General features: G+C 40.0%; 1 protein-coding gene across 2 annotated transcripts; it reads right to left on the bottom strand.

Moving 5' to 3' along the window:
- Positions 1–385: 385 nt before the first annotated feature.
- Positions 386–4,605, bottom strand: LOC126868177 (cytochrome P450 6k1-like). Of its 2 annotated transcripts, none has more exons than XM_050623359.1 (6): positions 4,507–4,605; positions 2,917–3,450; positions 2,315–2,686; positions 1,829–2,013; positions 1,427–1,715; positions 386–784 (listed from the first exon to the last, which is right to left on the bottom strand). In XM_050623359.1, exons 2-6 carry the CDS (start codon positions 3,437–3,439, stop codon positions 606–608), a joined length of 1,548 nt encoding a protein of 515 aa, XP_050479316.1. In that variant the 5' UTR covers positions 3,440–3,450; positions 4,507–4,605; the 3' UTR covers positions 386–605. The 2 variants fall into 2 exon arrangements, with proteins under 2 accessions (XP_050479316.1, XP_050479315.1); XM_050623358.1 differs by having other exon boundaries at positions 4,494–4,602.
- Between the last annotated feature and the right edge of the window lie 21,916 nt (positions 4,606–26,521).

Below are 26,521 nucleotides of genomic sequence, written 5' to 3' on the forward strand. Positions count from 1 at the left end.
GACCCCGCCAAGAATCTTGCATCTGCTCTGTCCTTTCTTCTTCATCCTTTGGCTCGTTTGCTTTCCATCCTTCTCGGCTGTGCTTTTCTCTTCTGTCCCTATCTAGCTTAATCTACTTTGATCTTCTTCTCCTTTCTCCTGTCTCTCTTCCCCAGCTCATACCACACACACACACACACACACACATACACACTCTCTCTCTCTCCTTTGCTCTACCCTTTCTCAACCTGATGCTGCTCAGGGACTAATTTACCGACTCCAAGTCGGTTCTACCTGCCAGCTTCGCAACGTCCGTATCGTATACGGGCAGGGCTGGCGTGACCTTTTGCGGGACCGGGTTCAAAAATTTTGCGGGGCCTAACACACATTCAAATTCTACACCTAAATTTTGCAATGAAGAATTATTTATTTACAGATTTATTTACATATTTATATATTTTTTAAGATGAATATTAAATAATAATGCAAGCTAATAATAATATTAAGTAATTTTCCTCGCTTTTTTCGACGCCAAATCTTTGATAATCTCATGAAAATCGATTATTTGCTACTTCATTTTCCGGAACAGTCCTTTCATAACGCGATTCGTAAATCTTTAGCTTCCTTTAACCAGCAGTAGTGGCAGTCTTTCGAATGTTGAGATTGATTCCTCCTAAAGGTATTGTGGTGAATCCGGTGGGAGTATGGACCGTTGGAATTATGGTTTCTTCACAAGGAAAAACTTCGTGGTCCTTCATTATTTGTACTACTCCAAGTTTGGATTGCATGAGTCCCAATCGCATACCTGAAAAGAAGAGTAAAAGAGAGAAATTATCGTGAGTAAAATCAAAAGTGACAGCCAACAGAAAGTTGAAAGATACAAACTGGTACTGGAATGCGTAAATGTTCTACCACATTCGTGAGAGGAAAAATTTTTAATTACGTATAATACGAACGGGTCTTTCGAGTGTTTTGTAACTGTTAATATATTTTTTAACTTTTTAAATTATATTAGTTACAATTTTATATTTATTAGATTATGGACAATCAGGGCATGCACACAGTGAGATTTAGAACCGCGTAAAGATTGTTGACAAGTGGAATGGAAGATATTTATGACGATATGATTATCTTTTCATAAAAGTAATGTCGCTAAGTGACTACCGCGAGATTGATGAAAGTTGAGATTAAGATTTCCTCTTATAACATTTTATATATCTTAATAAAACTGATCGCAAATTATTCTGGGACAAAAGCATATACGTCATCCTTAGAAAAATAGATATTCTTTAAATAAAGAATACTCTTGAAATATATGTCCTTGTAGTACGTATTTCTGCATATATATGTATTTCATTTCGACTCTTTAAATACTACTTTCATACCTTTGCCATTGATAGTTCTAAGGTTAAAGATGTTAGAAAATATTTTGACAAATTTTACTAACCAACGCATGAGTGGGGTCCCTCACCAAAGGGAAAGTAGACGAAATTTTGCCTGGCTCTTTTGGCTTCCTCGGTGAATCGGAGTGGATCGTATTTTTCCGGATTTGGAAAGTATCGCGGATCGTGGTGCGCACCCACATTCGAAATGAATATTGGGGTATCTTTCTCTATCACCAGATCGAAATTAGGCACTTTGTAATCGGCAAGGGTAATTCGATCCAAGAATGTTAGAGGTGGATATTTACGAAGAGTTTCCGAAATAACCATATCGAGATATGGTAACGTCATAACCTGCGAAAAAATTATATTTATCATTGTGTTTAGAATTACGTTTTAACAATCTTCACGCGCTATTTATTTGCCTCTCGCGTGTTTTTAAATTAATATCTTTGTTGTGGCCGTACTATATCGTATGTGATTTTGCCATCAGTTTTCGCCAGAGCATCCTGGAGTTCTGCCCTAAGTGTCTTCTGTATATCTGGGTTCAATGCAAGTTCTTGCAGTGTGTAAGAGATGGTAGTAGAAGATGTTTCGAAACCAGCAATAAAAAATATGCTCGCTTGTGATACTAAATCGTCACCGTCAAATTCTGAGACATGCAAATTAAACTTCATCGCAAAAGTTCTGCAAAACGATCTAGTATATCTAGTACAATTGGAAACTAACTTGAAAGCAAATTAGCAAATATGAATATCTGGGCATAATTTTCAATTTGTAACACGAATACAATTATGTTTGAAGTAGTAGTCACGTTATTTTTCGTCTGTTTCACTTGGAGTTCACGAAATAAGGATAGGAAACAGAACATGTTATTCGAAATTTCCGATTTTTGACGATTCACAAATAATTTCATCAATAAAAATTAGTAAAATAATCCAGCAAATACAAACTGTAATCCTTCAGATTTTCGTCGTTCTTGTATTTCTCCCTCATCTCGATCAGCAGATCGGTGACATCATTCCTCTTCTGACCCGATTTAATTCGTTCTTCAATCGCATTCCAGAAAACAGATCGGAAGAAGTTATTCGCTTCTTTTCCAAAGAACTTCGGTTTAAGATACTTGACTAACCAAGGGCAGAAGAATATGATAAGTAAATCTAAGTTACGATAGAAATTAAAATCGAAGACCGCCTTGCCATATTCACGGAACGCTGCTTTTGGATTTTGCAATGAACCAACTTTTAAGCCAAACGCAATGCTACCGATTATATCGGTGGTGAAATTCCCGCACATATCCGTGAACTCGATTACTTTTCCGTTATCTGAAGCAGATATTAGATTTCCTATGATGTGTCTAGCATTGTTGCATTTTTAATCAAGAAACAATAATTGCAAAATTTAAAAAGTCCTCTCGCACCAAGAGGATTGACTTTTAATTTTGTTAAACGTTTCTATTAAGTAAGAATTATTGTTTTAAAAATATATATTGAACTAACAACAGTTTCTCATGGTCAATCTGTTATTATGTAAATGCATTAGAAATGCGGTTTACCTTCCAAATGCAACGAATCGAGATACTTTGCAAGATCGTCAGCGACCACCAGCATTAACTCGAACATTTTCTTTATCTTGCCCGTGGTAAACATCGGCGTTAATTTTGACCTAAGAGATTTCCATCCTGGATTTTTCATCATGAACAGATTTGCGTATCCAAGACGATCATCCTTCTCATCTGCAGTTGCGTATCTATTAGCGAAATAGTTAAAGTCGCTCACTAGGACGTGCTTCACGAGTTCTGGATCGCGAATTAACAGATAAGGTTTGTCGAAGATGTAAAATCCCAAGAAAGGTAAACCTTCTCCGTAATTGTATAGGTTCTTGACAAAGATTGCGGCTGGTGTTCTTGACAAAAGACAGTCCATGAAGTTGCCTACGAAGGGCGTAGGTGGTATCTGTTTCACGCCCCGTTTCGTCCAGTAGTTGAAATTCCGAGTCATGTACAAATAAGCGGCAATCATCAGTGACCACAAAATCAGGATACCATCCAGACTCCAGTATGGCGTTAACAAGGCCATTTTGAATGTGTCTGACAAGGAAAAATGCTTTCGTTGATCCCGAAAGATAATATTTATCGACAATTTTTTGATTGCGGATTTTTATGCATTTGAGGAAAATGTAAAAGTATAGAAAGTGTAGTAGGAAGATGGTGTAGAATATGGAAAATAATATATTTGGTAAAATGAGCAGCGTATCGCGGAACACGAAGATACAGCGATGTTTACAGAACTTCCAACTCTTCACATATAAATGACTGTTCTGACTGAAACATTTGCAATGACACAATACTCCGCAGTACAATACGTGGAAATACAATCTCTCTCGAGGCTCAGCATCCCTCTTAAGTTGTGGGGAATGTAGGCAGTCTTTCATTCAAATTCGGTGTCCGTTTTTCCCAAAAATCGATGCCATCCCGTGTCCCGAGTGAAACGGGGTACGCATCGCGATATCACAGCGACTATTTGAAGGCTTGGACCTCGGTGACAAGGTTTACGAAACGTCGATTGGGGCATTCATATCGGCAACTAGTTAATGTTGTAAATAATTTCTCTCGGTACGTTTCAAAACTCGACGTCACGTTTTCATCGCAAACCTTGTACTTTGGCCAACCCCTTGTTTGCATCTTGGGGATTGCGACCTCTATGTATAATAAAAAATGCCTAGAATAGGATGCACATAATACATGAATGTCTCAAATAAAACAGTCGTTATGACATTCTATTTAATGATTGTAAAATAAATCATTATTTGTGTTTTATTTCATTCATAAAAATACGAAATTTCATACAAATACAAATATCTGGAGGTCTGTTAATATATAATAAATGAAATATGTTATTAGTCTCTGGTTAAAAAAAATCACTAATGTCAGTTCTTTTAAAACTCTAAGAGTTTGTTGACCTATGACAAAACTTATTTAGTCAATTACCAATTTAATAGGAACACTTTTCTGATGTTTTTATAAAGAAGATGAAATATAATAGTAGAATCGAATAGTAGAATAGTAGAATTAGAATAGTAGAATATAATAGTAGAAATATAATTGTAGAAATAGAAATATACAGTACGTACCACTATGACTTACTTCAGTCGTCACAAGCACTATAAAATAACAGATATCAAATTCAGATTTACGCAGAATGAGAAAACGTTTCCGAATCTTGCAACGTAAGTTGCTTAAATGAGCTTTGTATCGTCGGCAGCATTATATATATGTCTCATTATGCGAATAACGTAATATTTGCGCGACGATGTGCCAGGGTTTGGAAGGTGGGGTTTGGATTTATGCCTTATAGAAGTCGTGAGGTTGAAGGTGACAGTCTTTCTGATGTTTTTTCACAAGATTTATCGTTGATTTGAGTGCAAAACAAGCGCTTTATATTCCAGATAATAATAATTTCTGCGTTTCTCGAAAGATTTCTACCTGAATGGTATTTTTCCTTCCTATCTATTTTACTACTTAATCAAAAATCTTCTTATTGAAGGAGATGAGCACGCGTTTATACTGTTGTATACACGCGTGACGATGGGAATTTAATTATATAAATAGACCTCGCAGATACGATGTTACGTTTGTGCCGGTGAAAGTTCACGTTCGTTCACGGCGCGCCTTCATCCTGATCAAAGAAAGTGTCGTCCTTTACTTTTCAGCTTTTCTACCCGTTGTTTCTCCACTCTCTTTCGAGTTCTTTTGGCGAGACCGCAAGCGAGTACGCAGAGAAGGTACGAGAAAGCGAAAAGGAACGAAAGAAATAGAAAAGAAAAGAATAGAAAAGGAAGGGAAGAAAGAGAAAGACAAAAACGACGTACTATTCAGGTGGTCGTACGCGTCTCCGTGTTCTGAACTGAATAAGAGCGGCGACGATGAACGGGAACTTCTCTTTAATTCATTAAAACTTTACGCATGACGTTTTAGATATTTATCTCGGCAACCCCTTTTATCCGCTATGACTTCGTGTACTTTGAGTCTGCCTCAGAGGCTCGACTACTACACTTTTATTTCTGCACCGCGGTTTCTCTTTCCTTTTTCTATACCCCTTTTACGGTTATATCTCATCTCTCTTCCCTCCTGCTTCTGTTTTACTCTCAACCTTGCTTTTTCTTTCGTATCCTCTTTTTCCAGTTTATCCATTTTCTATCCTCCATCCCTGTCTTTCCTTCGATCTCCTCTTTATCATTTGTCCCTCCTTCTCTCCTCTCCCACTTTGCAATTTCTTTTTGCGCTATCGCGTTGTTTCTTCTTCGATGCTGGCCGAGCTGCATCGTCGTTTATAGGTTCTCAGGATTCGAGGATGCAGCTGGGTCCTCCAGCTTCTCGTACCGTCGATTCGTCTGTCACTTTCGAACCATCGCGTCTTTTCTCATCGTAAATTTATGGCATTGTAAAAGCGGAACGAAATTTGGCACCAAAGGGAGCGTGAACTTGAAAAAAGAGAGAAAACGAAAAGCACACATCGACGTTCTGATTGGAGATGTGGTTCCTAACGATGTGATTTTATGTTGCAGGTATGGCTCTCGTTTCTCGAAGACAGAGGATCGAGACGTTACCTCGGGTAAGCAGACAAAATCAATTTTTGAAATTCTTTAAACTGGCAGGCGCGTGCATGTTCGATCGTCCGATTTACATTCAAATTTCCAGCTGATGTTATTGCCGAAGGGAAGGAATTTGTCTTACGATTTTCAGTCCTCTTCCGCCCCCCGTTGTTTCTTTTTCGATCTGTGAACACATTGCACACGGCAAAGCTGCATCGATATTTACAGTTGCCTTGTAGAGAAGAGAGTACGCCTGAAACCACTTCTCGATCGTACTTTCAATCGACAATCCTATGTTGAGATTTCATTGTGATAGTGTAGGTATTGATACAGAAAGCGGAAGAAAAGAGAGCTTTCTTTTGTACGGAACACGCTAGAGACCCAAGATATCTAAATATCCTTTTATACGACTGTACCGGAACTTTTTGTTAATAACAGCTATAATTTAACTGTTTTCAAAATATATATTTTTTCCAATGTATATTTAACCATATATTTCCAAATTATTTATACATTATAATTGCTACAGATACACGACTGTGTATTATAACATTGCGCGTATGAAATCCTTCACGGCTATTATTTCACAATCATTTCCTGCTTTAGGTTCCACTCGAATCTACCAAACAATCGTCTCGTCTGGAAAGAGTTACGCTCTCAATTTTTTTCTCGTCATTTTTTTTTGCCTTAAACCCGAGGCGCACGATATTACCGAACGATATTCGATTCGCTGAAACCAAGCCTTTAAACGAAGGACGAACAAGTTTCTTATTCGTAACCTGCTGTTATGCTCCCGCTGAGGGCTTAGCCGGTTTTGCAGGTTGAAATTGGCTAGCCGTCCGCATTACGGTGTATCATTATGTTGTTTCTTTTGCGGTAATCCGGTTGCCGCTTCGAAATTTGAGCTATGATACGGAATAACCTAGGAGACTGACGAAAATCAATCGATCTGAATAATTATATCTTTGTATCGTCGTAACGTTTCATCTTACGTTGCGGTTCCTCTATTCCCTTACAATAATTACCTATCGTTTTGTGACTCGAACACCTATCGACGTTTTTGATAGTTACCTTAATGTTCGATGGAATTGAATTTCGACCATCGATAACGTAAAAGGCGTTTTATTAGTTGGCCTAATGATCGGTGGCGCAGTTGAATGCACTATCATTTGGCACGATTCTCTTTGCATGCGTGCCGATGCCTCTGCTCGAAAACGTACGTATGACTTTCGCTGATTTTAGAACGATTAGAGCTCCGAGTATTAGATACCAGGACAGCCGATATATGGGACCGTGTTAATAATCATAGTCGGTTTAATAATTACACGTGTTAGGCGACATATATTCTGCGTTAATATCCGGCCATCAATTGAAAATACGATGCGAAATCAATGCTAATCGATTAACGAAACGTACATACATCGTCCGGGAAACGAATGTTGTATCTCATGCTGCCAGACTCATGCACCGTGTGTCCCTACGCGAACGCGTACCTTCGTTGGCAATATTATAATTACGCGCTCAATTATTTTTAAGCTAATTACTGCGTCCGTCGCTGAACAATAGCTGGCAATTCTAGTTTATTATCCAGTTATGAATCCGGTTTTGTTGACGAACAATGGATTCGAACAGTTTTCCTCATACGTTTGATACGAATGCCCTTCATCGATGGAACGAAGATAATTATTTAATTTTGGAATATGTCGATACATCGTCGAGTTGAAATCCGTTCGAGTTGAGATCCATTAGATATAGGCATCTTTTTTTTCTGACTTGCAAAGCCCAATCAAGCCCAATCAATCAATATTTATTTTGTTGGATTTTTAACCGTCTATAAATTAAATAACGTCGTGTTAGAAATTCGCAAGTACGCAACGCGTAATGTTAAAAAAATATGTACGATTTATAAAAGACGTTTAATGTCAATTTTATTTTACGCAGCGAATACAAAATATGTAACTTTAATTGTAGCTAAAAGAATATCTTTTCCATTTGTAGCCATCTTCAGTGACCAATTTTTCTTTTCATCGCGCTGCTTGTATTTCTCGGTTAATGGGCTATGCTTCAACCCTTAAGATGACGCGCTTCAGAACATCAACAAGTCTTGTGTTTGTAAACCGCATATTCGTTACGACTTTTGCTCATTAACGCGTTTTTATCATTACGAAACAGAATTGAGGGGTTTGTACTAATAAAGAGGTAGCTTCAATGTTCAGACTGGATTACGTATTTATAGCACGTCTCGAGAAATTACCTTACTAAAATCATTGGAAAGTAACATTACCTCTTTATTGTAGCAATCCCTTCGATTGTTAGTTTATAGACAGTTAAAATTCAACATTCAATGATATCTATCGAGAGAACGATCGTTAACATCGTGTAAGTTTTATGGAATAACGTATCGTATCGCAATTTGGTACCAGGAGGAATTTTTGATGATGTACGCGGGTCAGTTCGGAGAATTCGCAACAAGATTCCGCATCGAGTTACAAGGCGCGTGATATAACTTCCCGTGCAGATGGTTACTAAGCATTCTGCGTCGTGTGGCGGTTTTCCGTCTGCCACGAAACGGCACGTATTCAGACTAATCGGCCTAAAAGCATTTCAAGAGTGACTCATCGTCATTGCGAAAGGAAGGGGCAGAAGCGAAAGGGAAAATAAACAGGGAAAAATCACAAAGTCCAAATATGCTAGTTTTTCCAACCATTTGAAAGTAAGCCTCTTGGTGACAGAGATTCCCTCTCGTTGCGCAGTATAAATTCGCCATTTATTGATTCGCTCCACGGTTTACCTTCTTTATTTAATTAATCATTTACTTCTTTTTGTCCACGCTCGCCGAGTCATGTGCAGATATGCAGATATAGCATAAAACTTGTTTCATATATAAATCTGTTTCACTGTCTTCTCAGTGTAAAAGATTACACCCTATATATATGGGGTTAGGGCCGTGTAACGAATCTTCATTTGGATTAGCCATCGTTGTTTTACAATATGGATGATATTTACTGGTACAAACACGATTAGTGGCGATTAGATATTCTATATTTTCAACTTCTTTTTTCGCGTAGGATCACCCCCTTTCCGCTTGTACCATCAGTTACCAACCACCCTGTATAAATGGTTTCATTTTAAATGATAAAAGATCGGAAATTATTTACATGTTAGTTGGCTCGCCTCTATAAATTCTAATTCATCCAAGTTTTATTTGTCACGGTGTTTGCAAATACATCTACTCATGATTCTTACTCCACCAGCACATCAATTAGCTTTATTCTTTAAAAAGTCTTCTCGTGGCAATTTAGGTTCGTTCTACCTCCGTAAAGGTGTCCCAGAGGGACGAGCGTAAAGAAAAGCAAACAGAGAGACGTATCCTTTCCCGATTTCCTCGGGTAGTTTCACGATGTTTCGTTGAAACTGAAGAATTCTTCGTAAGAAAGAAAAATAAGAGAGAGACGGATAATTTTCTAACTCTTTCTCTAGAAGCGTAAGAAACATAGGGGATGAAAAGACACGTAACCGTTTCCAAGATCATTCGTTCGGAATTCTTTATCATTTTATTCATATTTTGAACACAAGCCTGTATTTCTCTTTGCATCGTATATTCTTTTCATATTTTCATTCATCGTTCATTTTGATTTCTTCGCTATAAATTTTATAATTTAGTCGACAGTAATGTTAATATTAACGAACGAAACTTTGCCTTGCAATTGTGACTTGTCGCTCTTGAAAAGTATATCGAATCAACTCCATAAAGGTAACTGTAATCGACTACAAATGAGGCGAGAGGCGCTAATAGAAGCTGTCGTCACTTTTTTTTTTTGGCCATTTTCATAATGATTATCATAATGGTGAGAGATGCAACGAAATTCGTTTAGAGAAGAAATTTTTATTTTGCGGAAGTGTTTGTGCAACGAATGGTAACTCGTCGACGATATTTCGCATACCGAATCGCGTAGCAGAAACGTTCTGCGAATATACCGAGCATAGTAGAACGGACGTACATACAGTTATGCGAGTTCGCGTTGTCTCGTAGCAGAACCGGTACCGTTACGCCTTGAAAATGGACTTTTGCAATTTCCTTAAACGTAACGGTGTGAAATTCAGTCTGCCTACCCTTTACCGCGAACCTATTAGCGGGAGAATCGATAGTGTCTCCTCGCGGTGGTGTTTGCATCGTTTTCAATTCCGTTTTCCAATGGTTCGTTCGCACTATCGCGACGTACAGTTGCCGATTCGAACACGGGCAACCGAGCGTTTCTTTGTGTTCTACTTATTCGCCGAAGTAACTTCGAAATTGAGAAATTCAGCAGCGCATCTGCTCGAAACGTCGATTCGTTCAACATTTATATCGTGTCTCGTTAAAATCTATGATATAATAGTCAAAGAGAGGAAGAAAATTCGCGGGGAAATTCTAATCTGTCGGGTAAATCGTAACGCAAAATTTCCTGTTCGCTGATACGTGGATCGTTTTCGTAACTACAGTAAATATGCAGAACTTTACATTAAGATTTACATAATCAGTGTACGTATATTTGTCTGGATTCAATTCACGCTAGACAATTTCGGTGATATTCCACGTAGTCGGGTAGAGGGAGGGGGCGCACTGCGAATCAGCAACGTCGTCAAGAGAGGATGAAAAGGGAGGAGCGGGGGAAAGCAGAATTAATTCTTTGTGGTTGGCACATTTGCTGCGCGGAATTCGCCCGGATTACCAAGACTTCCGTCGGTGGTAAACGAACCCGCAGAGTGGACTGATCTGCCGGAGATCCGTATGCACGTGGCGTTGCATTTCATTAAAGCGAAAGGTGGTCGCGAATGGAAAAAGAAACTCGGGGGGGTGGCCCGCAAGGAAAGAGCGTTGGTCCACGTTGATCCAATTACCTCGCCTTCGTGAAATTCACCGGCCATCCTTGTTAACAAAGGACCGGCACCGTCCACAGAGCATAATAAATTTCAATGTTTTTTCCACATAATTATAATTTGGAAACTTTTTCTATTTCGTTAGAGGCTGTAAATTAATGTGGCGCCAGCCGCCGCTTCTCTCGTCATATCGTGCTCTTACTGAGCTATGGTACCCTCCTTTTCTTACCACCTTTTATTACGCTAGTATACCGAGCTTGATAATTTTATACCGCTGAGTAATAGGGCGTCTTCCGGCGGCAACTTTCGACGAAAACCAACCCTCTGACGAAATTGTGCTTTAACTTTCCTTCTTTTTCATCATCTTGGCCGCCTTTGGTCTCTTCGTCGTTTCGCCTGTTTTACTTTAACCACAAAGCCGAGTCGCTAAGGTCCACGGTACTTTTTTACGTTTCTCGAAGAAACATGGCGATATACGTCGCCTTCTTTACAACGCAACGGTTGGTTTCGCGGAAGCTCGAGATTCCTCGCGAAACGCTGAAAGCATCTGTTTCCCTTTCTGAAAATATCGAGACACACGGTTGGCGCGTGTTTTTGTTTGTTCAATTGCAAGCCAGCACGGGATATCGCACGCTCGCAGGCCAGGGAAACGCAGACAGCGGGATTGCTGGCGTAAAGGGAAAACTAGATTTTCGTGTGTTCCACTGTGAAACATTTAGCTCGGAACCACCTCGCGCTTGTACCAACGGTATTTATTCGAAAACTTAATTATTCTCGCAATTACTTGCGAACTTCCACGTACGGGGGTTGAGCGTGCTTGCTCCACGTAAATTTACATTGTGATGCTGTTTCGAAAGTTCTTCATAGTAACCGAAGATGACGGGAACTTCGCTGTTTCAGCGACGAACGTTATATGAGAAATTATTGTCGAAAGTTCGCGCATTTCGACCTTCTATCAGTTCTTTCTTTCCGTTGCCGTGTGTACTCACGACGATGGTCGTTGCAGTTGCGTTCGAAAGTTCGCGCATTGCCAACTCGAAAGCTACGAGGTTGTAACTTTGCATATTCATAGACTGCGAAAAGGAAACAGAGAAATCTTTAACATAATTGTACCATAAACAGAAATATATACTTAAACTGCAATTTTCCCTCGATTCACTTCAAGTCGTTTAGATCGCTACAATTCACTGCAATTCGCTCGAGCCCAGCTTCGACTCGCCTCTTTCGATCAAGTACAAACCGTCTAGCAAGAACAGAGAGTTGCATATCGATTTTTCCGTACGTATCTCGGTTACGTACACGCAATTCTACTCGCTACCGGAAGATATCGTGCTGGCACCAGAAATATACCGAGATACAGATTTAAATATTCATACGGCCATGAAAAATGGTAGAATACTATTTATTACGGTTCGTATCTAACACATAGTTTGGTGGAGTACATGTATGCACATCTTCCACAGGTCCTTTTCGTCTGAAAGAGTCTTGCTCTTGCGAGTTGCTCTTGTTTCAAACAAAAAGCCCATGGGAAGGGGATGGAACTATTCTCCGAGTTTAAGGAATTTACTTTGAAATCCTTTTGTTCTTGTTGCCGCGACGGAGGGAAGGTCTGCCGTATAAAAGGGACACAAACGGAAAGCTCTGTGGCTTTGAAAAATGGATTCGTTCTGCCTTCGCGCTAACATGGACGTATTTAAAAGCGCCGCGAAATAACAGAGAGAAGACACGACGGCTACTTAGTTGGCGCAAATCGGTTCGAAATTCGTTGTAATTAAGTAACGAGTTAACACGACTGTCGGCACCGACGCGAAAACAAAGTGTTAAATGTTGCTAGCGAGTAACAAACGAAGACCGATGGGAATGAACGTTCTTTCTTTCGTTTCCTTCAAAAAGGCAACAAAACCGGATACGCTCGGTCGAGTGTGTCATTACAGAAGCTAAGCGAAATGCGCCAGTTTGCCTCTGCTACAGTTATACTACAACTGAGAAAAAGACGAGAAACTGTCTAGGGAAGGATAATGTTTTGGCCAGTGGTAATGCGTTACCAGAGACAACAGCACAGACAGGAAAAACGTAAACGCAATATGTTTTCGGGTGCCTTCGGTCAATCTCAGTGATATTGTCGATATTCCAATAAATATTAACGATATCATATTGACAATATATATTGATTCTTTTAGTCGAGAACGAGCATATTGACAGTATAAAGGCACCGTTCGAGAACAGTTTGGGATGTTCCCAGTACGTATACTGTAGAGATTATGGTTGTAGATGGTGGTTTTTGCTGCGTTCGCGATTTTCGTTACATAGCGAAACTCGAAAACTTCCTGGATTCTCCACCCGATTCTAAATTCGAGCCGAGATGAAAGGTCTGCCCAACGATCTCCCCCTTCGAAAAGCGTTCAAAGTTATCTGAAGTCGCGCACCTTTGTTTTCTTCGAAAGCATCGGAGGAATTTGTTAATCCACCGTCGTCCTCTCGCTGTAAGCGATTCTACGCTCGCTTCCTCCTCGGTCGGATACGAAAGAATTTGCAGGAGTGCGAAACAAAAATTACGTAATCGTGGCGGCTCGATCTCGTGGCCACCGGCCACATTAGAGGAGGGCAAAGAACTTTCCGAAGAATGTTCGTTGGCTCACTTGGTGTCTCCTTTGATTATCGATAATGTCCTTTCTTAAAGGAAGGTTCGTATTCTGTCGACTTAATTGGCCGTGGCGAGCAACTATTGTATACGTATTTAATCACAAGATTAGGTACGAAGAGTATATAATATAGAAGAAGAACGCGATAAGTATACTTCAAAATTTTCAAAATATTTCCCCTCTTAATGTTAAATCTCGAGGACCTTAAAAGGAGGACCATTGTTTGTCTTAACAGCTATGTTCGAACGTAACAGGTTCTTTTCGCTTTGAAACGTTTTATATCGATATATTCCTGTTTTATTACAAAGCGTCACTTAAATCAGAAAATCAATAAGAACGTACCTATTGTGTTTTTACCTGTAATCTTCATATGAAATTTGTAAAACCATCAGTGTGTCGTTAATATCGTTTGAATAAAACTTTGGTTACATCTGAACAGGAAGTATAGCAACGCGGTCGAGCGATAAATTTCTCTTGAACTTGGGAGATTTCTTATTTTAGAAGATTCTGTTCTCTTCGCTGTCCTTGGCCCTGTCGCTGCGCGTTATCCTTTCGTTTCTCGTCTTTCTCTTTCGTTTCCTCCTCCGTGATTCGCTCTTAAGAGGCTTATTTGCAATACGAGAAACTGGAAACTCACGCATTGGGGAGATTGCTGCCGTGATCGCTGCTCTTGTCTCGTCTTTGAATGTCCGTCTCGCTTGTCTCATTTTTCTCCCCCTCTTCGCTCCACCCGCCTTCGTCTTTTGTCTCTTCTTCGAGACCCTCGCTCATCAGTGACTCGTGATTCCCGTAGTTACTCTCCTTTGTCCTTCGATCTATCCTGCTCTCTCCATCGATATCTAGTTGTTTCAAAGTGTCGCTCTTTGACTCGAAACTTTTCGATCGACTTATTTTGATTCCTCTACCGTGATATATCGTCGTTCATCTTGAATTCAAGATGACACGTGTATCCTGTGTGATCATTAACTTATTCGTATAGCCTGTCTTCCTCTCGTTCGTCTCCTGCAAGTACGTCATACGAGCAGGTCACCATGTACGGATATAGCTCTCAATTACGAACGATCGGTGTATCGCCGCGTTAACTTTCGCCCGAGCTAAATGCAATTAACCAGGGTTTCCCTTGGATTTCTTCGATTACGTGACCAAGCATACACGTTCGAGCGGATACATTTAAAAGCCGCGTGTCTTTTACTTGTTGCGTCCATGTGGATGCAAACAGGCTACAAATTGATTGCCTAGTAGCGTAATGTTGGTAGCGAGATTCACATTTCGACGTGGAACTCGCTTATCGTCTCAATTTATTCGTTTGTAATACAACGGTGCTTCCATCGATCTCTTACATGCGCCTCTCTTACTATTTTCTTATTTCCATCGCGTCTGTTTCTCGTGTTCTCGTGTTATTCTTACCGAGAAACTTCGCGACATTATGCGTTAGTAAGTCTGTAGCGTGTATCGTTTATCCACGACTCGCGAACAAACCGTTCTACGTCGAAAGTTTCATTCGCTCGTGGTTAGGTTGTATTTTTCCAAGGAGTACGAGGTTTCGTCCGACTGCGAGAAAGCTTCATCTGTTGTATAATTTATAGGTAAGATCGATTGGAGATGATCGGTCGTGAGGAGGATCGGACAGTTTCGAGTCGAGAGAAAATCGCGATAAGGAAGGAAGTTGTGATAGGAATAACGAGCTTTCTTGACCGCGCGTCACGTCTGCGTTAAGGAACAGGAATCGCGATGAACTCTTGTATACGATCGTTCGCGTTATTAATTGTAATGATCGTTCGAATTACGACGGGATACTTATCGGGACGAAGAAAGCAGCAGTCGTTGAAAGTTAGCAAATACCCTGTGAGCAAGCTTTCGTTCCGGATGTTTCTGTCGAATTCCCGATCTTATTTCACGTTTACGACAGGATTGTAAATATTTTTAACAGTCTCTTAAAGACTCGTGAAAATTCGTCGAAGTTTGCAGCTAACGGCGACGTAAAAAGAAACTAAAGCAAAGAAAATCAATACTCGAACGAAAGCTGATGAAATTCCGGATTCTATCCTACTATTATCCTTTATACTCTTTGTTCTTGTTCGAATTAAAGTTCCACGAAAACTGGGATTTAGATGTTCAAACACCAAACGGTATTGCAGTTTTTAAGTTTTATTTATTTTCATGCGGAACCACAACGATACAATAATACTTACATCCGATAAAGTGCAACAATAGTCTTGGATCGTATAACCAACGTAAATCCACTTATTCGTACATCAATGTATCCCAGCCTGCCATAAATCATTCCGACATTCTGTAACATACCATGGCGTGGTCGATTAACGCGGCATTAATGCGGCAATTAGAGCCCGATTCCTATTATTCCAACATGTTATAATTAACGTGTCAAGAGCTGCATATTCGACCGACAACCTTTTCCTTCGAAGACAGCTCGCAACGATGCGACTCATTTTGAATCTCGGTAGGGATAATGACTAATGCGTGTACGGACAACCGAGATAATAGTATTCGCGATGTTATGAACATTTTTAACGCTATGAAGATCGGTGAAGCGACCGCGTGAGCGTTAACTATTGCTGCCCGATGTACATCTAATATTTATTTATCTATTTTAATATTTCTTGAAAATTTCGTATTTATTATTTGTATCTTTGCTCTTTCAAATATTCAAATTTTCCTCTTAATTATTCACATGGAAGTAGCGTCAGAGACGAGTCAGTCGTTGTACCGTTAAGGTCGCGAGGAATCTCCAAATGTTGAGAATCCTGAAATCCACGAGGACCATCGAGGCCACGGGGACTCTCGAGGTCATGGAGATTCTAGAAATGTGCAGACCCGTTGAGGTTTCAGGGTTCTTAAATACCTTCGTGGTTCCAAAATTCTCCATAGTGTTTGAGATGTTCAAAACGAGATAATATTGGGTTCCAACAAACATGAAATAATTTGTATCACGAGTCCGGTGAGAACTGTACCAAGTTGAGGAGTTAATGCTGATTTTGTATCGTATTCTACAAATTCAGAAGTCTGGCATTTAAAGTCTGAAGTTGTTTGTATCGGTCTACAAGATCTCGGTCATCAAGATCGATCGTTTTACTGATCACAGGCTGTCAAGATCACGATTTGTGATTTGAAAAATCTTTTGTTCGCTAATAGGAGCACTTACCGAGTAACTTATCCGTAGTTTGTGCGACAATGTGAACGAGCCTTCACGATGCTTATAGGAACATGCGATCGCCTTCTCGTATGCGTGTGTACTATTACGTCTGGCGCGAATCTCGCTGCGTTGTTCACGCGATCATTAGGGTACCGGCTGACGTCTTATTACGCTCTTTCTACCATTTCCACTTACCAGTTCTGGCATATTAATGACCTTGGTAGGCGTCATTAAGAAAACACAGGCAGAAGAATAGCGGAGATCTTAATCGAAGGTCGTCTTAAGCGATCGTATAGCACGTCCTGCGTTTAACAGGGATATTTCGCAAATGTTTTACATCGAAGAAAGGAACTGTTATATCAGGTGATCACCGCGGATATCTTGCATCGAACGCTCTCTGTGGGTGGTATACTGATCTTCTCTAACGAGGAGCTTTTATTAAAATGCTAAACATTTTGCTGATCTTCGCATCGAGATATGTAATTACGAGATGTTACACGGTGCTCGAGAGCGTACAATCACTGGACGGGGTGAGGTGTGGCGAACGCGAAGAAAACCGTAAGCGCAATTTGTACCGCGAATAGCAATATATTCTTCGTGTCACAATGTACAAGCGCGCTTCGTTTGTTCTTTTATGTTTCCGACGACGTCGCTTCGTTTCCCCTTAATGACTTGGCGGATGAACACGCGCAGACGATTATTAATAGACGTTGCATGTTCTGTATCTTAAACAAATAGCGCCAATAATTCAATAACACGGCGCGTATCGCCGCGAATGGAAAATCTCCTGCCTTATCGTGCACTACATTTCCGTTTCCAACGATGCCGCTCCCGGTTCCGTTTTACTATTAAAAGCAAGCTAGTTGGGTTCTAGCGCGTTCACGGAAACTACGAACGATTTTTGTTTCTATTGGGAGGAGCAGTGTTTTCAATGTTCATGTAGATACACCGGTATGTACGCTGTTATACCTTGACAATTTGAGCCGTTATTCGATACAAACTGCATCGGATATTCTGGAATTTTGCACGGCCGTGCGATATGCATGAGGAACACGATATCCTTGTAATAGTATTTGCTCGAATGAGAATCGCCTATAGCAAGGGAGAAAACTAGCAACGACAACGAATGAACTAAACGCGTCTACGGTTCGCCGAAGCGAGCTCTTTCGCTTCTAATTTGTCTTTCGGTGTTGGCATCTGTCTGGCGACAATGTTGTACGCTCTAAACTGCGTTATACCGATCTTATTAACAATCAGATACATTTTGCATTCCGTGTCACGATCCACCTCACCTTCCCTCTTCCCCGACGCTATTAACGAAACCGTGTAACATTTAAATATATAGCATTTTGCTACGTGCCATGGATACCGCGATCGTCGTTCTCTCATCGTTGAATCGCTCTTTCGTTTCGACTCGTTGATATCGTCGTGGTTGAGATACGAACCAGGGAAGGGTATGTTTATTGTATCGGATCTCCTGTGTGTTTGTTTTTCGGTTAACTAAAATGCGATTCGTCGAGTGAACACGATACGTGTACTTTTCAAGGAATTCGGTCGATTTGATCGTTGAAACGCGAAATACAGGATAGAACGCAACGGTGAGGAGGGAAATATTGCAGCACGCTCGGTTATAAACGCGGCAGGCATTACGTAATAATTTTCACGAAATTAGTTAGATTGCAGCAGTTGAAATAAAATTCCACCGTTACCGTTTTCGCCCGTTTTTTTCTTTTTCGATGCGTTTCAACGAGCTTCCCTCGGTTCTTCGTTTGCTACTCGATGGAAACTAATTTCAAGGTATCGCGGGTTACTCCGCGAAATTCCGTGAAATTATGTTTCAAACGGTCCGGGTGAAGTTACACGAGATATTGAGCAAAGAAGAAAAAAAAAAAAAAGAAAAATATGAGGGAGAGAAAAAAGGGGGCGAGGAAGGAAAAACAGGAGGGAAAAAAGATAGGGTAAGGTCAGACATTTTCGCATACGTCAGCTCGTTATGAAGGAATATGCTAAAACGTTCGTATTTGTCGAATCGGTTTTTGTTGAATCGGTTTATTTAACGGAGTTTCACGCAATAGCGACTCGTCGTTTCGCAAACACGCTGTCTGTCAAACGACACCGACTCTTTCGCTGAGAATTATCGGGAAAGTAATGTTCTGCTTTTTTCTGCCGGTCGACAGGGCAAATAGAATTGTTTCGAAATTTCTCCTTTATGTGGTCGGTACTATGGTTACTGTTTTTATGCTGTAACGGTGCGTTGTTCATTCGGTTACGACGCTCTTGTTAAACGATATTATGTTGTAATTGAAAATTACATTAATTGAAGTTACATGAATTGAATACAATTAATACAGTAATTGAAGTTACATGAATTGAATACAATTAATTGAAGGGACCGATTTAATGGATTAGCAACTGTATAATTCTTCGAACATATGAGAAAATATATCATTCTCTATGGAGGATGATAGTTTACGATACTCCGTGGTAATATTATCAGCAGTTACATCGTGTCTTCACGCGAATGCAATGCATAGTTGGGTTCAGTTATTTCAGCAAAATCACGTGGTATTACTGGGACCATTAGAAACCGTTTATTCGAAGCCGACATTATTCATATCTTGAGCGAGGCAATAGTAACGGTTTGGAACAAGCGTTGTTGTCGGTGTCAACGCGGCCTGAACTCGACGACACGCGAAAAAATCGCGACGGAGGTGGAAAAAAGAAAGAGGACGTTAGACGGCAATCCGAAATGTCGATGCGAGACATTGGAATGCAAATTGCAGATAGGTCGAGCGTGGTGGATACAGTGAACGGGATACGTATCGAACCTCGGGACCGATAAAAATTGCAGTCTGACGATCGGAGAAGAGATACCGTGGCAAGGGAGAAAATTTCTCCGACGAAGTTTTCCTCTCGTGTCAGTGATCTTACGTGAAGCATGTTTCACAGGTATAACGACAGCAAAGAGGAAACTGCAGGAACTCGAGGAACTCGTCTGCTCGCTTATCGACTGCCATACATTTTTGAACTCACACGGGAACCCGGCCGACTGTGATCTTCAAATCCTCCTTATATTGACCACGTCTATAAAGCTTTGTCGCTTCAATTTCCCGCATCAACTTCTGCTGGTCGTTTACTGCGAGGAATTTTCCTTTGAAATATTTCGGTCTATCCGTGTTTTAGTTAATCGAGTTAAAAAATTTACAGTCATCGGGCTAATCTGCCGAATCAGACAAAGAGACGAGGACAGGATCAGAGATGGTAACCGACAAATGAGATAGGTCGAGTGGACATAGTCGAGTGAACGAATGTAAACATTGAAATTAAACAGCTTGATTAGCAGAATAATTGCAATAAATTTGAGATTTTGTAAATTCGTTTGACGGGTAGTAAATATCTTATGGCTATGACCTTGTTGACACGCATATTACAAATTCTTGGCGATCTTTCGTGTTTGTCCACTAACGGCAAGACGTTTTCAAGGATATAAAACGTATCCACTACAAATATACGTGTTTATACACTCGTGAGTCTCTTTCTTACGCATATGCGCGTGCTGGAAGCCCGGAACGAGTTTTACCGTGTCACCAACGAAATTCTCTTGGCAAAAGAGTACGAATACTTTACTAAGATTTTTCCAGAATTCGCTTAAGTTTCGTTTCTTACTACAATAAAGTACACGGTAGAAAATGGGCAACGAAGGAGAAAGTTCGCGTCACGTCGATTATTTTTGATTCGTTTACCCTGGAGCTTGCTCTTTCTCCGTTTACTTTTCTTTTCTATTTTCTTTTTCTTTTTTTTTTTTTTTTTGTTACCTCTTGAGAAGCTTAGCATGATTAAGTTTCAAGTTTGGTTGTAAATTACACGCGAACGAACAACGCTCCTTTGATTAAGGAATTCGCCCAAGGGATTTAGCAAGTCGTAAGGAAACAGAGCAAGGAGATGCGAGGGAGCAAACGGAGCGAGAAAATTAATGTAGCCGGCGAAATAACGAAGAAATAAATTAGGATAGCAAGGAATATTGGACGGAGGCAACACGAGCTTGTGATTTTAGGAATAATAAATTTCGATATCTTTACGAGCGAACGTAAATTTAATAGGTAAGAGAGCTGGCCACGTCCCAACTTCATCCTCCGTTTCTTCTTCGCTCCGATTTCTCTATAAATGTGTCTGTCGGACGTTCGCGAAACTACTTTAATTCACCGACTCCCTTACTACGAGATATCCTTACATACTGAGCCGTTCGTGTCCACGGAAACGTGTCCCGGTGATATCCCATCGTTCTTGCATTACGCGGAATACGCGTTAAAAGGTCTTTAACGACTTGAACCAAAGCCTGTTCCTCGAGTCGTTTCTGCACGTAATCGTATCGCGCGTTCGATCTTTCGTAATCCTCTAACCGGGCAGACCAATTAGTACCAATCCTGTCATTATCGTGTTTCTCAATAATTCGATTTATTCGTTTCAAAATCTTCACGAAATCAGCGACTTCATACTCTGTTAGGATCGTTTTTATTACTTGCCTTCTTTGGACGGTTCTTCGATTTCTCCACGTGTTGGTTGGATTTTTTTAGAGAAAAAAAGAGATACGACGTGCGTGCAGTTTTACGGCAGTCGTTGGGAAGGTTGGGCATCTTGTAGGGAAGATATTTCGAAAGTCGTTAAGGGACCTCGAAAATGATACATAGTCTACGTCTAGACGAGTCGTAGAATTGTGAGTTATATTTCAAAGCACCGTAGGCTGAGCCTTGAAAATGTTAGCTTTGAAAACGAGCTGTCCCTTCGTGCTATCTTCAGACTATTATCAAGACCGTGTGATCTACTTGAAACACGGTATTCTTCAAACGTTGTTCCCTCGGTGGTTTAGCGAGCACGCCACGTCGAACGTTGTATCTTTCTAGTACTGTAGACAAATCGCTAAGAACAGGGTATGGAGATTAATGGCGACTTTCGTTCGCGATGGATCAAACGTAATGCATAAACAACGCCCTTCGCAGGGATTTAACAATTTACAAGCACCGGTTATTACCTCGGTGCAACCGGCGTTTTTCAAAATGGAAAGTCTGCTTGAAATTAACCGGACTACCCCCGCTATTAAACAACAATAATTGCAAAGCACCTGCGTTACCGCGTAAATCAATTTCGTGGATGCTTATGATGCAGAAGTGCAATTGCCTGTGTATAAACGTTTTTATTCATTTCCACGTGGTTAGACTATTTTATTAACGTATAACGCGAAAGGCGGCCCGGCGCAATAATGTTCCAGTACTTTTCCATTTCGCGCGGGTTACGGAACCGCCGACTGAACGTTCACCTACGTTCGTATCTCTTTCTACCATTTGTTGCACGAGAAAGAAAGAGAAATAAGATAAAAAATCAATTCACTTTACCATCTTCCAGAAACATTATGTTTACGGCGGTACTATCACGATATCATTATCAAGGACCCTGATACTCGATCGCTTGGATCTCGTACGTTCTAAGCGTATTTCATCATCGTTGCGCCGTGCTGTTGCACCGTGTACGTACAACGTCCCCGCAATGATCGACTAGAAATTATCCGATGGACGAAGTTATGAACAGACTTAAGGTACACATTAACAGAGCCGGTTGTTTCCTTGGTACGCGACCACAATTTACATTCTTCTTTATCCTGCTGCTCGCCACGTTTACGGATCGCGATCAATCGTACATGCTGTATATTGCGTAAACATACGGAGAGAGTCGAACAGGTAATGGTAGTGGCGGGCAACGGAGAAAGCCGCGGGAAGGAGGCCGTTGCACGTGAGAGGGAACGGGCAAAGGAGGAATAAGGAAGGGTATAAGAGAAAAGGGAAGCTGAAGAGAGGAGAGAAGACAGGTAACAGCAGCATCAACAGCAGCAACAGCAGCATGGAGAAGAAGCTGCAGAAGGGGCGATAGGATGTTGCGCACCTGCTTACCTCGAGGCGGCATGATACTTCTTGTCTAAGCTATTCCTGCTCCCTATGTTCTTCCTTCTTTAGCCTTCTGCAGTCGACACTGTTCCGATCGAGCAGGAACACGCTCTCCTTCGTCGTGATCTGGTTACGCAGGATAGAACCTGGCAGGGTCGTGCGCCCGCTACTCCACCGATGCGTCACGGTGATGTTGTCCTAGGCATTAGCACGATGTTGAACAAACTATAGCGGCTGCGTTCGATGCGCTTTTATAGAAGATTAAAACTGTACGTGGTGGATACCTTGAACGCGTGATGATATCTATCACGATACTGTTTCGATGTTCATCGAACGTAACAACGTGTCGTCGAAGACGAGCTCTGCGACACTTTTTCCCGACGCAGTTTTTACGTTCGGTTGTACGTTCGGTCTTCAAAGGAATTTCGAACGTATTTAGTCATTTGATAAGTAAAGTGGGTTTTATGAGAGTTAAATTTAGCGGGACTCGCGCTAATAAGAGTTTTATAAAACGTGAATGGAAAGTTTAATCCTCCAATTTCCATAGCTCGGATTATGACCGATGCAGGTAAATTTTTGGATATTTCTCTCTCTATTGAAACGAAACAACAGCTTTTAAAGGTTTAAAATACCTCGTTTTGTTGTTTTTATTACGCATGGTAAATTATTTTATCGTATCTTATTATTGTTACGAACAACAATGAAGTTTCACTAAAAAATAAACGAGACAATACAGACAGCAATATGAAATCATAATACTTGACACCCAAAGGCATCTGGACATTTATTGATGCCAGCATTTTCAAAACATAATATAAAAATTCAAATATTGAAAAAACATTGCTAAATTCTATACGAATTTATGATACAGACCTCGTATGATGATCGAGCAACACGAAACGTACTTTTTTGCAAAAAAACAAACAAAGAGAAATTGAAGAATGGACGAAACTAAAAATCCTGCTGACAGTATTATGAACGAACATATTGATACGGATGTTACTGAACAAAATCTAGTATCGATAAAATTAGTAAAAAATTCGTACATGATTCTAAATATATGTAGAGTAACTAAAGAGTGGAAATTGGAGACTTAAACGTAACAGGACGATCGTAATTGTAAAAAATGAAAAAAAATATCTGAAATAAAAATCACCGATCGATACAACCCAATACAAAGGAAACAAAAAAGAAACCGCATTACTGTTAGGATTACCTAACTCTTCGTCGAAATTTTAGTTTACCAAATTAACGAGACATGCTTCTTTGAGAATCACAGACTTTTTTTGTCGGGCAAGATTAATGTTCCTTTCAACAGAACAATATTTTAACGCGTAAACGTCCATACATGATGATACGAAGATGTAACTGGTCAAACAATATCGACTGTGTGTGAGAGGATAACGACAATTCAGTCGCTACACGGAGTAAAGTTTACTGTACAGGATTCAAGTAAAAAGCGGCTTTGAAAACAGAGTAAATAAAACACGGAACTTGGCAATCATCCGAGTGGTTACGCCGGTGCGTCGTATTGCTTTGGGATGAGTTAATAAGCGGCATTAGGCCGTCCGCTCACGGTATAAATCATTGAATCCCAACAAAATCACAGACTCAGTGGCAGAAGCTTGATAATTTCGCCTGGTATTCGAAAAATTAATCGACTGTCGTAATTATCGACTTTATTTATTTGAGTGGAAAATCTGGTCTGCAAAGTAGTCTGTACGCATATACACCAACGTTTCTCTAATTTTTAATCAAATTTCCTTTGGTTTTTCGTGTTGTTTCGCGCAATGTTTTTTGACGACTGACGGCTATTAATAACATAATATTGAAGCTTATTGAAATTTCGCATCTGTTATAAGCGATTACGACGAAACGCGAGAATGCTTCTTGAAAGATTAGAGTTTCCTGTAACTCGACGGATTCTTTGCCAATTTTGCGATCGATTTATGGTTTCCACTATGATTCGAGCCTCGAGCGTCTTAATCGACGAGTGTAAGCGAGTTGTGTTTAACAAAGAAAGCATAATGAGACGGCATTGATGGTCTCTCATGGAATGAGATGGGAAAAAGGCTCATAAAACAAAATGATGGATTGAGCAAATTGCGTTTCAGCTTTAGCTTTTTCGTATTACCTACGTCTGAATTGATAATTCTAATGGCTCCTAAGGTATATACTTTGTTCTTCTTATATTGACAAAATGAATTAAAATTTCATAATAATTCAATTATTTATATAGAAAGTACAGGGATTATATATTTGCAATAGGTTTACATTTAACTATAATGTAATAAGCGCTAAAATGTAATAGGCACTTTTTCAGAAAGTTGCTCGATTCAATCTTGATAAGGAGTTTAATGGACATTGAAGCAAGTCCTTGTACGTTGCAATTACCACGAGTTTACACATAGTTCACCACTGTTCCTCTTAATTATCCTGCAAACGGTCCGAGACAAAGCAACGTTTCAGTGTAGTGACGCGCAGAAAGTACCTTTTTTCAAGCCGGTTGTCATAAACAACCTGTCTTTGTCTGGCGCAGAATTTCTTTCAGTTCTATGACGAGAGATAATGTAGAGCGTCTTCTAACGCGAGAGTCGACTTATTCGTTGTCCGACTTCCGTTCATGGCGCATTAACCCCATTCTTAACTTTCCCCTAGCGAATTCTTCGTTGACGAAACAAACGTCATATTCTTTAATAATATAATCTTCTTCTTAAGGCTACTGTTGTGCGTGAGACGATAGTTTGGATTTTCGACGTGTTTTGTGAAACCCAAGACTTTATGAATAATTTGATCTCTCAATTACATTTAAAATTCTTTATTTGGAAATCTATCTATTTCGAATTAATACAAAAATTAATAGATTTATCGGAAAAACTGGATTTCTCATTCTAGCTAATTAAAACAAACAACACTTTCACGTGATTTAGCTCATTCAGCCACAAATTCACAATTACACTCACACTCTCTCATTCGCTTACTCATTCAGTTTTTCGTTTGATTGGCAGGATGATCGTGACCAGGTAGAATTACGAGTTATGCGTAATCGAAGGAACGGGTGACTACGTCAGCATCAAAGGAAGAGACGTAACAAGTTGTAGCTAATAGGTAAGTAATTGAAAGTTTCAAGGCTTTGATTTTTACTATTTATATGAAATTATATTGTCATTCTTCAAGTTAGTAGACACGCACGATTTATCGAAAATAACAGGATCTTCCTTATTATACTATACGTTCTTTTTATTTCTTTTTTCGTACACTAAGGGCAGAATAATATACGCATAAATTACAAACGACGCGATAAAATGATACAGAATAGAGCGTAATTCTATATATAAAAGCGATTGAGAATCTATTTCTCCGATCAACGCAAATATACACGTTTTCATGCATATTTATTTATGCGCTCATAATTGACAACATGACACCATCAAATATTTCCTGGAGTATTCAATATTCACGGTGTGTATTAAAGAAACAACGATGTTTCACGAAAGAAGAAATTCCTCCGTTTTGTCGACCGACTCCCTGGTATTTAACATTCCATCTTCAAAGCAAGTTTGGCGGATTAGCAAACATCTCACGCGTTCACGGTGCCAATTTCGTTGCTAAAAGCGGGCCTTTAGACGCTGGCAATGAATTTTTATCGTCTTAACGCCAGTCATTTGTTCCACCTTGAACGAGAAATGGTAATACTTAATCTCACTAAAAACTCAACCGCAGTCGGTTCACGTAGATTCTTTTCTAGAAAGGATATTTAAATGTATTACCGTGGCACCGCGTCGGCGAGCTCGTGAGAAAATTTCTGAAATTTCTTCTTATTTGCGACCGCGAGAAACGCGAAAGAAAATTATTCACCCCCCTTTATCCATCTTGTCGTGCCCGAGGAAGAAGCTTCTTACGTTATCGTATCAAGCAGCCTATGTTCTTTGTCCTGCAAGAGGATCGTTCAGATGAATCTTAAATAAGATTAGC

Source organism: Bombus huntii, chromosome 8, assembly GCF_024542735.1.
Source record: "Bombus huntii isolate Logan2020A chromosome 8, iyBomHunt1.1, whole genome shotgun sequence".
Taxonomy (NCBI): Eukaryota; Metazoa; Arthropoda; class Insecta; order Hymenoptera; family Apidae; genus Bombus; species Bombus huntii.

Coding starts and splice junctions, on each gene's coding strand:
- LOC126868177 (XM_050623359.1), bottom strand. CDS start 3,439: ATGGCCTTGTTAACGCCATACTGGAGTCTGGATGGTATCCTGATTTTG. Junction 2,014..2,314: donor CGAAAATCTGAAGGATTACA/GTTTGTATTTGC, acceptor TGCATGTCTCAG/AATTTGACGGTGACGATTTA. Junction 785..1,426: donor GGGACCCCACTCATGCGTTG/GTTAGTAAAATT, acceptor TCTTCTTTTCAG/GTATGCGATTGGGACTCATG.